Raw genomic sequence first — 14,730 nt, 5'->3', positions numbered from 1 at the left:
AGGGAGTCTGCTTCTCCCTCTGACCCTCCCCCCTCTCATGTGCTCTCTCTCATTCTCTCTCTCTCAAATAAATAAGTAAAATCTTTAAAAAAAAAAAAAAAAAAGAAGACAGAGATCATTAGGCTAGATTAAAAAGTGTGTGTATCTCCATACACTAATCAAAAGAAAATGTGATGTAGTGAGTGCTGAGTATTATATAAGATTGATGAATTGCTGAACTCTACCTCTGAAACTAATAATATACTATAGGTTAATTGAATTTAAGTTAAAAAAAAACAAAAATAAGAATGTTAAGCTGAAAAAATAGAGCTTAATTTGAAATTCAAAAAAAGAAAACTATTTAGCTATATTACTATCAAATAGAGTAGACCTTAAGGCAAAGTGCATAAAGGTGACTCAAATGTATAAAAGAGTAAATCTACCAAAAGCTAGAAAATCTTAAATTTGTGTACATTTAGTAACATAGCCTCAAAATTCTCAATAGAATTGACAGGATTATAAGGAAAACAGATAAATCCAAAATCATACAGCGAGATTTTTACTTTCTAGTAATGATAGTCTAAGCAGACAAAAATTATTAAGACTATAAATATTGGAGGGGCGCCTGGGTGGCTCAGTTGGTTAAGTGTCTGACTCTTGATCTCAGCTCAGGTTTTGATTTCAGGGTCATGAGTTAAAGCCCCACATTGGGTTCCATGCCCACTTAAAAAAAAAAGAATATAAAAATTGGATAATTATGAAAAGTGAATGGCTAGTTTATACTTCGATACTTCCATAGGTTAATGATGGTTTATAAATTGTATTTGTTCTTTTTCTTATGTTCACATTTTTTATAAGCTCAGATTTTTTGCTGTTTTTCATTACTGTTTTAAAAATTGAAATTTGATTCATGTGTCATAAAATTCACACTTTTAAAGTGTACAATTCTTCGTACATTGACAAGGTTGTACAACTATCACTATTGTCTAATTTTAGAACATTTTTATTACCCCAAAAAGGAAAGCCATGCCCATTAGCAGTCATTTCTCCCTCTCCCCCCCCCCCCCCCCCCCCCCCCCCCAGTCCTCAACCACCCCTAATCTACTTTCTTTCTCTATGGATTTGCTTATTCTGGACATTAGATATAAATAGAATCATAATATGCATTGTTTTGCATCTGGTTATATTTGTTTTTAATCAGTTATGTTGTATTTGATTTGAAAGCAAATAAGTTTCTCCTCAAACTCTCAGTCTTTTGTCCTCGAAAATTATCAAAAATTGAAACTGCTTTTGGTTTTGAAATGGCAGTCCACAAGTCATTATTTCCTTCCTGCAAAAGTAAAAAAAAATCCAGCTTGAATGAAATATAAGTCTGGCAATCTCTAAACCTGAAATCAAGGAGGAACTTTCTCCTCCAGTAGCAAGGGTGTAAGTTTGATCAGAGGGCACCTGGTATCCAAAAGTGAAATGTTTCTGGCTTTACCTCATTTTTATTGTATGTAGATAGAAAGTTTCTTTGGTAGTTAATTTTTGTATTCTTTGTATCCCAGCGCCCAGATCTTCTACTTGCTCTACCGATATGATTTTAAACTGGCTGAATATGCAATATTTAGTTTAAAGGACTTATAAACCATATAACTTAATCATTTCATACAATTGGTGTGAGTGCAAGCAATTTTATTAGCATTTCTTTTTTTTTAAGATTTTATTTGAGAGAGCGAGAGCGCTCATGAGACAGCGCAAGAGAGCAGGAGGGGTGGGTGGGGAGTGGAAGGGGCAGAGAGAGAGAGGGACAAGCAGGCTCCCCGCTGAGCAGGGAGCCTGACTCCAGTCTCCATCCCAGGACCCTGAGATCATGACCTGAGCCGGAGGCAGATGCTTAACCGACTGAGCCACCCAGGTGCCCCATCATTTCCGATGATGTAACAGAAAAAGATCTTTATAACAAAAAGAAAAAAACCTGGTAATAGAATTTAAGAGCTTAAAGAATATTGAGGTCTAGTTAAATTCCCCTTAAAAAAAAAATCCGTTATTTTTAAAAATAAGGAAACAAGCGGGGAAAGTTAATTGACTGACCTATGATCTCATAGCAAGTGAGTGATGCAGCTGGAATTAGAATATAGACCTAAATTTAATTTTGCCTTACTCTTCTTAGATGTAACACCCATTTCTCTGTTCCTTGAGGATCTAAATTTACTCTTCAGATAAGCATTCTCTTTGTCTCTCTTTGCAGAGGAGGTTCATGAATAATAGAGCAAAGGGAGGCAGTCTGTTTCCAAATGTTAGCAAGCTTTACAATCACCTACAGGGTTTGTTAAAACAGATTATGCCCCTCCCTCCCTGAGTCTCCAATTTAGAAGTCTGGAGGAAGCCTTGATATTTTGCATTTCTAACTAACTCCCAGCTGACGTTGCTGCTACTGGCCCAGGGATCACACTTTGAGAACCACTGCTTAAAAACAGTCCTAGGCTTGGGTGTCAGTCATTCCCAGGCCCAAACTTTTGGCTATGTGACTTACTCCTGTGTGACCCAGATCAGGTTTTTTGTTTTGTTTTGTTTTGTTTTTAAAGATTTTATTTATTTATTTGACAAAGAGAGACACAGCGAGAGAGGAACCCAAGCAGGGGGAGTGGGAGAGGGAGAAGCAGGCTTCCTGCTGAGCAGGGAGCCTGATGTGGGGCTCGATCCCAGGACAGTGGGATCATGACCTGAGCCGAAGGCAGATGCTTAACGACTGAGCCACTCAGGCACCCCCCAGATCAGGTTTTTTAACTGACACCTCTCAGTTTCCTGTACTTTAAAATGGCAATAATAATATTTATTTCACAGAGTCATTGTAAGAATTAATTACTTAATATAAAAAAAATTAGCATACTGCTTGGTATATAGTAAACACTCAACTGATGGTTTCTATTGTTATTTATAATAAGTCTTTGCATGTATTTATTAGCTATATCTTTACCTTTTTAAAAAAGGTCCCAATTAAAAGTTAATGAACCATAAATTCAGTTAAAGCTTTAGAGTAGATACCCAGAGACAATTTTTGTTACTTAGTCATTTTGAGATGCTGAGATGTGTGTGTGTGCGCACACACATACACACATTCATATGTACAAACATATTCCTTTCTTTTCTTTCCTTCTCATTTATGGGAAACCTAGCAGAACAGTGTGAGAAGAGACAAATTGCAAAAGGGATTCCACTTCCAAGATTCAATTTAACGAAAATTTACTTTTACTAATCTCAGGCTTCTATTGTATATTGGAGTAAAGATGGACACTATTTAAAAAAAAAAAAGAGCATATTTCAAAATATGTGACAGCTGCCAATTGTGGAGACAGAACTGCTTATTAATTGCCCTGTGTGTGTGTGTTATGTGGTAGAAGGAGAGAATAGGATAGTGGAGGTACTGTGGGTGGAGGGGAGGAGTCTATGTGAAAGATTCTTCTAAACTCTGGGTTGACCATATCCAGGGCTAGTCACAGTTCCTGAGGAGGTCTGCAAAATGAAGTTATAGAGGTATATCACTCAGCTGACTTTCTGCGTGCACATTTATATAAAGACTATTCAAATAATGTTAGCACTTATTCATTTTCCAACTACATGTGTACCATGTTAGGAACCATGGAGACTCAAACTTTAGAAATTGTGTAGAAAACATCGAAGTTGACTTGAGCAGTTAAGTCATAATTTGGGCTTTTGGGCCATGATTGCACTTGAAACTATTATCCTTTTTAATGGTCATTTGGTCAGCCTATTTGCAGGGACCCACAGGACTTGCAAAGGTAACAAAAGTTTCAATTTAGAGTTTTTAAAAAAAAAACAACTAACTCAATGATAATTATTTTAAAAAGGTAAAGATATAGCTAATAAATACATGCAAAGATGCCTCACATTATTAGCCAATGAATGCAAATCAAAATCAAAATGAGACACCACTTCACACCTAGTAGGTTGGCTATAATAAAAAAGACAATAACACATGTTGCTGAGGATGTGGAGAGATTGGAAGCCTCATATATTGCTGGTGGGAATGTAAAATGGTGCTATGGAAAATAGTTTGGCAGTTCCTCAAAAACTTAAACATGGAGTCACCAAATTGACCCAGCAATTCCACTCCTTGGTATGTAACTGAAAGAATTGAAAACATGGTAACACAATAACTTGAACACAAATGTTCATAGTAGCATTATTCAAACTAGCCAAAAAAGTAGAAACAACCCAAGTGTCCATCAGCTGATGAATTGATAAACAAATTGTGATGTATACAAAAGCTATACAAAAGAATGAAATACTGATTCATGTCACAACATGATTGGACCTTGAAAATACAGTGCTAAATGAAAAAAGCCAGATACAAAAGGCTACATGTTATATGAGTCCATATATATGAAATGTCCACAATAGGCAAATCTATACAGACTGAAAGTGGATTAGTTGTGAGAATGAGGGAATGGGGAGGACTGTTAATGGGTACGGGGTTCTTTTTGGAGTGATGAAAATGTTCTAAAAAATTAGATGGTGGTGATAATTGCACAGTCTTGTGAATATACTATTATCCTCTGAATTGTACAATTTCAGAGAGTAAGTTTTGTGGTATGTAAATTATCTTTCAAAAAACGAAAATCAAAAATAAAAGATACACCTGTAATGGTCATGAAGCATGAATGAGAAACTTCGGTTGTCATAAAAAAATAATTGTGGGAAGAGGAGAAAAATTTCTGTGGAGAAACAAATCATCCTTCTATTAAAGATTCATAATGCATAATAGCCCATCACAAGTTCTGAAAGTCTTGCAATGATGAAAACTTTATTTAGCTTCATTGAGCCATCATCTCCCAAACATTTCATCCTGAAAAACATTTACTCACAGTGATCATGTTAAAGTATCCTAGAGGAGGATGAATCTTGGGCTTGAGCATATGTATGTAGGAATTACCTGGAAAGCTTTCTCTCTTCTTTCCTTCCTTCCTTCCTTCCTTCCATTTTTTAAATTTAAATTCAATTAACTAACATGTATTATTGGTTTCAGAGGTAGAGGTCAGTGATTCATCAGTCTTATATAACACCCAGTGCTCATTACATCACATGCCCTCCTTAATGTCCAGCACCCAGTTACCCCATCCCTCCACCCCCCTCCCCTCCAGCAACCCATAGTGTGTTTACCTGGAAAGTTTCTTAAAACAGATTCTGGACGTCACCCCAGAGATTCTGATTTCAGAGGTCTTGGGTGCAGCCTGAGAATCAAGCTCCCAGGTGATTTGATCCTTCAGGTTTGAGAACTAAACTTTGAGTAGCATCTTTATGGAATAGACAAACCCTGTACCTTAACTGGGTGAATTTTATGGCATGTGAGTTATATCTCAATAGAGATGCTAAAAAATTTGAGATATTAGAAATAGCACTAAAATGTGAGTTCTAGTGATTTTGTAATGCAAGACCGTGCTCTGTGAGTAAATTGTTTTAATTAAAATTTTCTTCATCTGTAAAACAAGTCACTGCCCTATCTACTACCTGGGTTTGTGACAAAAATGAGGCAGTATACGCTTTTCCAAATTGTGTTCTATGGATAAAAACATGACTTAAGAAAAGTCCATAGTCAGCTACGTTTGGGAGATTCTGAGTTGAATAATGCATATGCCACACTGCTGGTCAGACCAATATTCTTGACTTGGACCCTAACATGAGTCTGTATGTGTAAAATCAATTAAATATGAGATTTTTACTCATTCTAATTCTTGTAGTAGGTCCTCCAGAGCTACTAAAGATCCGTATGGAGTGGAATAAACAAAATCTGAATAATATTGTGGAAATAACAATACTTGCTCCTCTCTTGTTTCAAGCTTGATATTTTATTGACCTATTTATTTGAAAAATTATTGACCAAAAAGAATTTTAGCAAACAACTACTGGCTATGATAAAATGATGTTTATAAGGCTAAGAGAATATTTTATCTAGTTGTCTCTTTTAATCAACTTATATTTATGGAGCAACTTACTTTCAAAATTAGGTTGAAGCTAAATTAAATATATCTAGAAAAAATTTTGCCTTCCTAGTATTTTAATTGAAAAAATATAGTTTTTCCTTCTCCTTTTCTAAAATTTGGGCTATTAATTTTTTAAGATTCTGAGACCCTTATTATCATTTTTATTTGAAGCTTTTATAATTAACTAAATGTTGGGGCACCTGGGTGGCTCAGTCGTTAAGCGTCTGCCTTCGGCTCAGGTCATGATCCCAGGGTCCTGGGATCGAGCCCTGCATCGGGCTCCCTGCTCGGCGGGAAGCCTGCTTCTCCTTCTCCCACTCCCCCTGCTTGTATTCCCTCTCTCGCTGTCTCTCTCTCTCTGTCAAATAAATAAAATCTTAAAAAAAATATATATATATATATATAATTAACTAAATGTTTTCTTACACTATAAGCTGTTTAAATTTTAAAATTTGTTTCCTTTTCTTTTTAATTTTAGTTGAAAAGCATTTCTCCCCTGATTTTCTTTAGTCATCTGTTTTAAGCATTATTTTGATAAGCTATAGTCTATTTTAAACCTCTTTTTAGAACTATTTTGTTGTATTAAATTTCTTGAAATTGGATATATTATTAACATGGCATTGGGAATGCATGTATATATAGTTTGAAGACATCTTTTCAAGACCTTACCATAATTATACCTTTATTTCAGATGAGGTGGAGGACCATCTTACTACAATATTGTTTTCTCTTGGTTTCCTGTCTACTTACTGCTCTTGAAGCTGTGCCTATAGACATAGACAAGACAAAAGTAAAAAATATTCAACCTGTGGACAGCGCAAAGATAGAACCACCAGTAAGTGAAATGATAAAGATAACCTTGTAGGAAGAATTTTAAACAAATGTTGCTAATATTTATTACCTATAAAATTGTACATTTAGGAACTATTTCGGAAATAGCAGTAAAAGAATATTGGATAAACATATGTTGTTTAGTATTAGACAGTGTTTATTTAATGTAGTTCATATATTAAATAATGCACAGGAGAATTAATCGTAATACATTTCCAGTGGAGAGCTCACTAGCCAAGAAAACATTGTATTATATTCAAAGGAGATACAGCAATGAGGAGAGACAGGTGACAGTGGAGCAAAATCAACCAACTAATATTATTGGTTAAGTCCTCATTGTCTAAGCCATATAGAATATGTACCTTTATGTAACAATAAAACATTATATTGGTTCTGACATAAAATTCTTCATTTGAGAAATACAGCTTTTTAACTTTGTCCCAGCTATCAAAGTAGATACGTCTCAATGCCGTTTTGCTAGTCTATTTTTTTTTTAATTAAAAAAATTTTTTTTTAGGATTGAGATCTTTAGATGCAGGGAAGAAAAACTTTCAGAAACGTTATTGTTTATTTCTTAATTTGAAGGATACTGGACTTTATTATGACGAATATCTTAAGCAAGTGATTGATGTGCTGGAAACAGATAATCATTTCAGAGAAAAGCTCCAGAAAGCAGACATAGAGGAAATAAAGGTAAATGTAATTAAATAATTATTTAACAAACGTTAGAACATCCCAGACACTGAGTTAAGTACTGGGAATACAAAGATGAGACTCTTTCCAAGCTCTTATTTATTCTGAATAAATAATATCTAGAAAAGGTTTATTAGAATGAATATATGATGGGGATATAATATATTTTGGAGATGCCTAGTGGAGACACATAGTTCAGCAGTGGGGAAAGGTGGGAAGTCATTTTTCCTGATAGAGGTAAGAGCATCATGCCAATAATTTCCCTGAATTATCTTGAGAGTAATCTTATGTTTCCTTTGAAGAACTAATTTGATCTAATTTCCTGGGCAGAATAATATTTAATGTAGAACTTTCAGTGTCTCTTATCTACTTAAGTTAGGATTAAGAACATTATTTGTGGCAAGATGCCTGGGTGGCTCAGTGGGTTAAATGTCCAACTCTTGGTTTTGGCTCAGGTCAAGATCTCAGGGTCATGAAATTGAGCCATGCGTTGGGCTCCACGGTCAGTGTGGAGTCTGCTTGAGATTCTCTCTCTCCCTCTCTCTCTGCCCCTTCCCTGTTCTCTCTCTCTCTTTCTCTGGAATAAATAAATCTTTTTTTAAAAAAAGAACATTATTTGTGGGTAACAGAAAAGGTAGATAATAGGAAGTACAATAGAGAGATAATCCTGGTTTGGTATGGGAATACTTTTATAACTGTCTGCCTTTCACAGTCAATCCTATTCCCTTTTGGGGCAGGGGGAGACAAAATGTAATAAGTTAAACAGTTATTCAACGAAAAAGATACAAGAATTAAAATAGACACTAAAGGGGTGCCTGGGTGGCTCAGTCGTTAAGTGTCTGCCTTGGGCTCAGGTCATGATCCCAGGGTCCTGGGATCGAGCCCCGCATCGGGCTCCCTGCTCCACGGGAAGCCTGCTTCTCCCTCTCCCATTCCCCCTGCTTGTGTTCCCTCTCTCGCTGTGTCTCTCTGTCAAATGAGTGAATAAAATCTTAAAAAAAAAAAAAAATAGACACTAAAACTCAAGCCAATGGAATCATTATAAATAGCTCCACAAAGACTCTTAGCTTAATAAAACTGGGAGAAAAAATTTAAAATTTGTCCTTTCCTTTTCAGCCAAATATTTTGATCAGGTTTTTATTTTTTTTTTTTAAAGATTTTATTTATTTATTTTGACAGAGAGAGAGGGAGAGAGCATAAGCAGGGGGAGCGGCAGGCAGAGGGAGAGGGAGGGGAGAAGCAGGCTCCCAGCTGAGCAGGGAGCCTGATGTGGGGTTCCATCCCAGGTCCCTGGGATCATAACCTGAGCAGAAGCGTCTGAAGGCAGCTGCTTAACAGACTGAGCCACCCAGGTGCCCCTCAGCCAAGTGTTTTGAAAGGGGAATCATACTGCATTTCTTGACTTCCCAAATATTGCTGACTGGAAAGATTATGGCTTTGCCCACATCACGCTACTGAATATACTTTCATGAAGGATGTCAGTGACTTCTTAATTGCCAAATCCAGTGAATACTATTTATTCCTGTTCTTACTGGACTCCTTTTTATTATCTTAGTGGTTCTCAGATTTTAGGGCTTGTTGAAACACAGATTCCTGTGCCCTACCTATAGACTTTGTGATTCAGTAAGTCAGAACTTGCATTTCTAAAGTTCCTAGTTGGTGCTAATGCTTCTACTTGGGGACCACACTTTGAGAATCATTGTTGTATGTAATAATGATGACTACTCTCTCCTTGAGTATATCACTCTTTTTGCTTCTATAATAGCAAATTCTCCTAGTTCGCCTTCTTACCTCTGAACATTCTTTCTTCGTCTCCCTTGTAGGGGGTTTCTTTTCTTTGCCTTCCTCAGTGAGCCCCGTTGACTCAGTCCTAAAAGGTCTGTCTGCCTGATTGCTAGTTAGATTTGCAGTTTGTGATTGCAAATGCATTTATAAATAAGAGAAAGTAAGCTACTAGCTATTTTGTTTCTTAAATTTTGGAACATTTATCTAAGTACTCATCTATGAGAAAAGTAATCAAAGGAGACAACCTAAAAAAGATGAATTTTGAAAAGTTATTTATATATGTAACTACTAAAGCTTAAGGTGGCCAAGTTATTTTTTAAAATTACTTTATTGAAATGTAATTCACATACCTTAAAACTTGCCCCTTTAAAGCATATAATTCAGTAGTATATCTACATGTGACCATCATCACTATCTACTTTTTTTTTTTTGTAAAGATTTTATGTATTTATTTGACAGAGAGAGAGAGAGACAGCAAGAAAGGGAACACAAGCAGGGGGAGTGGGAGAGGGAGAAGCAGGCTTCCCGCGGAGTGGGGAGCCCGATGCGGGGCTTGATCCCAGGACCCTGAGATCATGACCCAAGCCGAAGGCAGTCGCTTAACTGACTGAGCCACCCAGGTGCCCCCCCCCCTTTTTTTTTAAGATTTTATTTATCACTATCTACTTTTAAACAATATCATTTCCCCCCAAAAGAAACCCTGTACCCATTAAGCCATCACTCCCCCCCCCTCTTCTTATCCCTTGGCAATCATTGATCTACTTTCTATCTCTATGGATTTGCCTATTTTGGACATTCTCCATAAATGGAATTATACAATATGTGGCCTTTTGTGTCTGGTTTCTTTGAGCATAATGTTTTTCAAGGTTCATTGTATTGTAGCTTATATTAATACATTCATTTCTTTTTATGACTGAACAATATCCCACTTTATGGATATTCCATATTTTGGTTATCAGCTCATCAGTTGATGGACATTTGGTTATTTCTACTTTTTATACTGGTATGAATAATGCTGCTATGAAAATTCAGGTACAAGTTTTTATGTGAACATATGTTTCAATTCTTTAGGTATATACCTAAGAATGGAATTGCTGGGTCATATGGTAATTCTGTGTTTAACTTTTTGAGGAACTGCCAGATTGTTTTTCAAAGCAGCTGTGCCATTTTACAATTCAAGTTACTTTTTGAGTTTCTTCTTTGTGCTTTAATTATGCTTTCAATTATATGGTTTTTATTTTCTTTCTCCAAATTTTTCTTTAAATTCCAGTTAACATGCAGTGTAATATTAATTTCAGGTGTAGAATTTTGTGATTCATCACTTACATACAACACCCAGTGCTCATCACAAGTGCCCTCCTTAATACCCACCACCTGTTTAACCCATCCCCCCCCCTGCCCACCTCCCTTCCAGTAACCCTCAGTGTGTTTTCTATAGTTAAGAGTGTTTTTGGTTTGCCTCTCTTCCCTCCCCCCCCCCCCCCCCATTTATCTGTTTTGTTTCTTAAATTCCACATATGAGTGAAATCTTGTGGTATTTGTCTTTCTCTGACTAATTTCGCTCAGTATAATACTCTCTAGCTCCATCCAGGTCATTGCAAATGGCAAGAGTTCATTCTTTTTTATGGCTGGCTGATATGCCATTGTATATCTATACGTATCTTCTTCATCCATTGATCACTTGAAGGACATTTGGACTCTTTACATAATATATGGTTTTTACACATCTTGACTTTAGAGTTAGAAACTGAGTATCTTCTGAAAGAAGTGCTTTTTGTAATGCCAAATTTATCTAAATTAGTCAAAAGTATTTATCACTACTTCATCATAACCCTAATTTTAATATATTGTGTCTGGTCTAAAAATGGAATGTAATAAATAAAACTAACTTGTTAATTTTAACAGAGTGGGAGGCTAAGCAAAGAACTGGATTTAGTAAGTCACCACGTGAGGACAAAACTTGATGAACTGAAAAGGCAAGAAGTGGCAAGGTTAAGAATGCTAATTAAAGCTAAATTGGATTCCCTTCAAGGTAAGTGCTAAAAAAAAGTAGGAAAGTTTCAGTATTTGGTTGTTGAGGTCAGCTTATATTGGCACATACCATGTTCTTCTAGTCAAAATTTAATGTTAGCATTGATTTGCGTTCTCTTAATTTTTTTTTTTAAAGATTTTATTTATTTATTTGCGAGAGAGAGAATGAGAGACAGAGTACATGAGAGGGGGGAGGGACAGAGGGAGAAGCAGACTCCCCGCCGAGCAGGGAGCCCGATGCGGGACTCGATCCAGGGACTCCAGGATCATGACCTGAGCCGAAGGCAGTCGCCTAACCAACTGAGCCACCCAGGCGCCCCAGCGTTCTCTTAATTTTTAAAATAGGTAATCACATCATTCAAAAATCAAAATGATTAGCCTTAAATTATTATATCAATGAAAAGTAATGAATTAAGCCACTGATTTAAAGGAGGAAGAATGGGGCACCTGGGTGGCTCAGTTGTTAAGCGTCTGCCTTGGGCTCAGGTCATGATCCCAGGGTCCTGGGATTGAGCCCCGCATCGGGCTCCCTGCTTGGCGGGAAGCCTGCTTCTCCCTCTCCCACCCCTGCTGCTTGTGTTCCTTCTCTCTCTGTGTCTCTCTCTGTCAAATAAATAAATAAAATCTTTAAAAAAAAATAAAGGAGGAAGAATAACATCAAAGCAAACCAAAAGAGAGAAAATCTAATTATAACAATTTCCATAGATGAAATAGAAAATTGTCAGAGAGCTTGCTCTAAAAAAACCATACTATGCCCAGAGAGTGTCAAAAGGAATTCTATTAAACTATTAAAGAACAGGCGCGCCTGGGTGGCTCAGTTGGTTAAGCGACTGCCTTCGGCTCAGGTCATGATCCTGGAGTCCCGGGATCGAGTCCCGCATCGGGCTCCCTGCTCGGCAGGGAGTCTGCTTCTCCCTCTCCCACTCCCCGTTTGTGTTCCCTCTCTCGCTGTGTCTTTCTCTGTCAAATAAATAAATAAAATCTTTAAAAAAAAAAAAAACTATTAAAGAACAGATTGTCAGGGCACCTGGGTGGCTCAGTTGGTTAAGTGTCCAACTCTTGGTTTCAGCTCAGGTCATGATCTCCGGGTCGTGAGATCGAGCCCCGTGTTGGGCTCCACACTCAGTGGGGAGTCTGCCCTCTCTCCTTCTCAAGTAAAAATAAATACATCCTTTTTTTTTTTTTAAAAGAACAGATTGTCAGTGCTATTTAAACTATTCCAGAGCATAAAAAAAGGAAAGCTTTCATACTCTTAATATGTATTGATGCCAAAACCAAAATTATTTTATGTCAAAAGTATACCATATAATAGCAAGTGGATTTATTTTAGGAATGCAAGATTGACTTAATATTAAGAAATCTAATACTATAAATCACATGAATAGTAATAGAAAAAATTTTGGTGTGACAAAAGAAATCAAGAAGTCAAAGGACAAAGGATCAATTAGAATAAATCTTTGAAACTTCTATCTTTTAAAATTAAGATTTGGCGTGTGTGAGTAGCACATTTGGTTATGTGTCCAACTCTTGGTTTTGACTCAAATTGTGATCTTGGGGTTGTGAGATAGAGCCCTGCCTTGTATGGGGCTCCAAGCTCAGTGCAGAGTCTGCTTAAGATTGTCTCTCCCTCTCCTTGTACCCCTCCCTCCACCCCTAGCCCTGCTCCCCCATTCACACACACTCTCTAAAATAAATAAAAAAATAAACAAATAAATAAATGAATAAAATTAAGATTTGATTCTTTTAGAGCAGTATAAGGTTTATAGCAAAATTGAAGGGAGGGTGCAGAGATTTCCCATATACCCCCAGCCCCCCAAACATGCATAACCTCCTTCATTACTAGCATCACCCACCAGAATGGTAAATTTGTTACAATTGATGAACCTACATTGACACATCATAATCACCCAAAGTCCATAGTTTACATAAGAGTTCACTTTGGTGTTTTACAGTCTAGGATTTGGACAAATCTATAATGATATGTATTTACCATTAAATATCATGCAGAATAGTTTCACTGCCCTAAAAATCCTCTGTGCTCTGCCTATTCATGCTCCTAAATTCTTTTGATTTTAGACTGTGAAAATATTAAATAGCTATGAAGTAGAATTTTTGAAATGTGAAGATATCCACAGACAAGAAAGTAATCTCCTATATCATACGACCATCTCTATATCTACAGAAAAGGAGCAATTGACAAAATTTAACACCTCTTCTTAATTTTAAAAAAGTAATAAAATAGCAATCAATAGATACTTCTGTAACATGATCAGGTATGTCTAACTCAGCCACATCATACTTAGTGGGGAAATACAAGTGTGTATTCTAATTAAAATCAGGAACAAGACAATGATGTCCACAATCACCACTACTAATTAGCATAGCATTGGAGGTACTAACCAAAAGAATTACATAAATGAAAAAAAAAACTGGAGATAAGGTAATTGAAAAGGAGTTGATAAAACCATTTCTGTTTGCAGGTGATAGGATTATATACTTGGAAAACTCAAAATAATTGACTAAAAAAATAACAAAGAACAGGAAAATTCAGCAAGGTAAACTTAATATCCAGAAATCAGTATTTTTCATATGCAACAGCCAGTTACAAGATATAATGGAAGAAAAGACTCCATTTACAAATACCAACGAAGATAAAATACTCAGATTAAACCTATTAAGAAATTGGACTTACAGACAAAAAGCTTTAAAATAATCCTGAAGGATGCAAAAGTAGACTTGAAAAAAATGAGAAGACATACATCTTTTTTTTTTCAGTTTTATTTTTTTATTATTATGTTAATCACCACACATTACGTCATTAGTTTTTGATGTACTGTTCCATGATTCATTGTTTGTGTATAACACCCAGTGCTCCATGCAGAACGTGCCCTCTCATCTATTTCCAGAGATTTCTTTCTTTTTTTTAAATTTAAATTCAATTAATTAACATATAATGTATTATTAGTTTCAGAGGTAGAGGTCAATGATTCATCAGTCTTATACCCAGTGCTCATCACATCACGTGCCCTTCTTAATGTCCATCACCCAGTTACCCCATCCACCCACCCCTCTCCCCTCCAGTAATCTTCAGTTTGTTTCCTATGATTAAGAGTCTCTTATGGTTTGTCTCCCTCTCTGATTTCATCTTGTTTTATTTTTTCCTCTTGTCCCTATGATCCTCTGTTTTGTTTCTTAAATTCCACATATGAGTGAGATCATATGATAATTGTCTTTCTCTGATTGGACTTATTTTGCTTAGCATAATACCCTCTAGTTGCATCCACATTGTTGCAAGTCGCAAGATTTCATTTTGATGGCTGAGTAGTATTCCATTGTGTATATGAACCACATCTTCTTTATCCATTCATCCGTCGATAGACATCCTGGGCTCTTTCCATAGTTTGGCTATTGTGGACATTGCTGC

At 36.3% G+C, this 14,730-nt stretch overlaps 1 protein-coding gene across 7 annotated transcripts in view; it reads left to right on the top strand.

The window, feature by feature from the left end:
• The window catches only part of NUCB2 (nucleobindin 2), a 45,714-nt gene that overhangs the window by 18,950 nt on the left and 12,034 nt on the right, over positions 1-14,730 (top strand). For all 7 annotated transcript variants that reach the window (XM_021685809.1, XM_021685810.1, XM_021685814.2 and 4 more), the window contains 3 exons: positions 6,658-6,801; positions 7,383-7,490; positions 11,181-11,307. In XM_021685809.1, coding sequence (XP_021541484.1) covers positions 6,658-6,801; positions 7,383-7,490; positions 11,181-11,307 — 379 coding nt within the window. The remainder of the gene's footprint in view (positions 1-6,657; positions 6,802-7,382; positions 7,491-11,180; positions 11,308-14,730) is intronic.

The sequence above is a fragment of the Neomonachus schauinslandi genome, chromosome 11, assembly GCF_002201575.2.
Source record: "Neomonachus schauinslandi chromosome 11, ASM220157v2, whole genome shotgun sequence".
NCBI classification, from domain to species: domain Eukaryota; kingdom Metazoa; phylum Chordata; class Mammalia; order Carnivora; family Phocidae; genus Neomonachus; species Neomonachus schauinslandi.
Note: the sequence above shows the minus strand (reverse complement) of the source record. Positions and strands in the feature narration are given on the sequence as shown.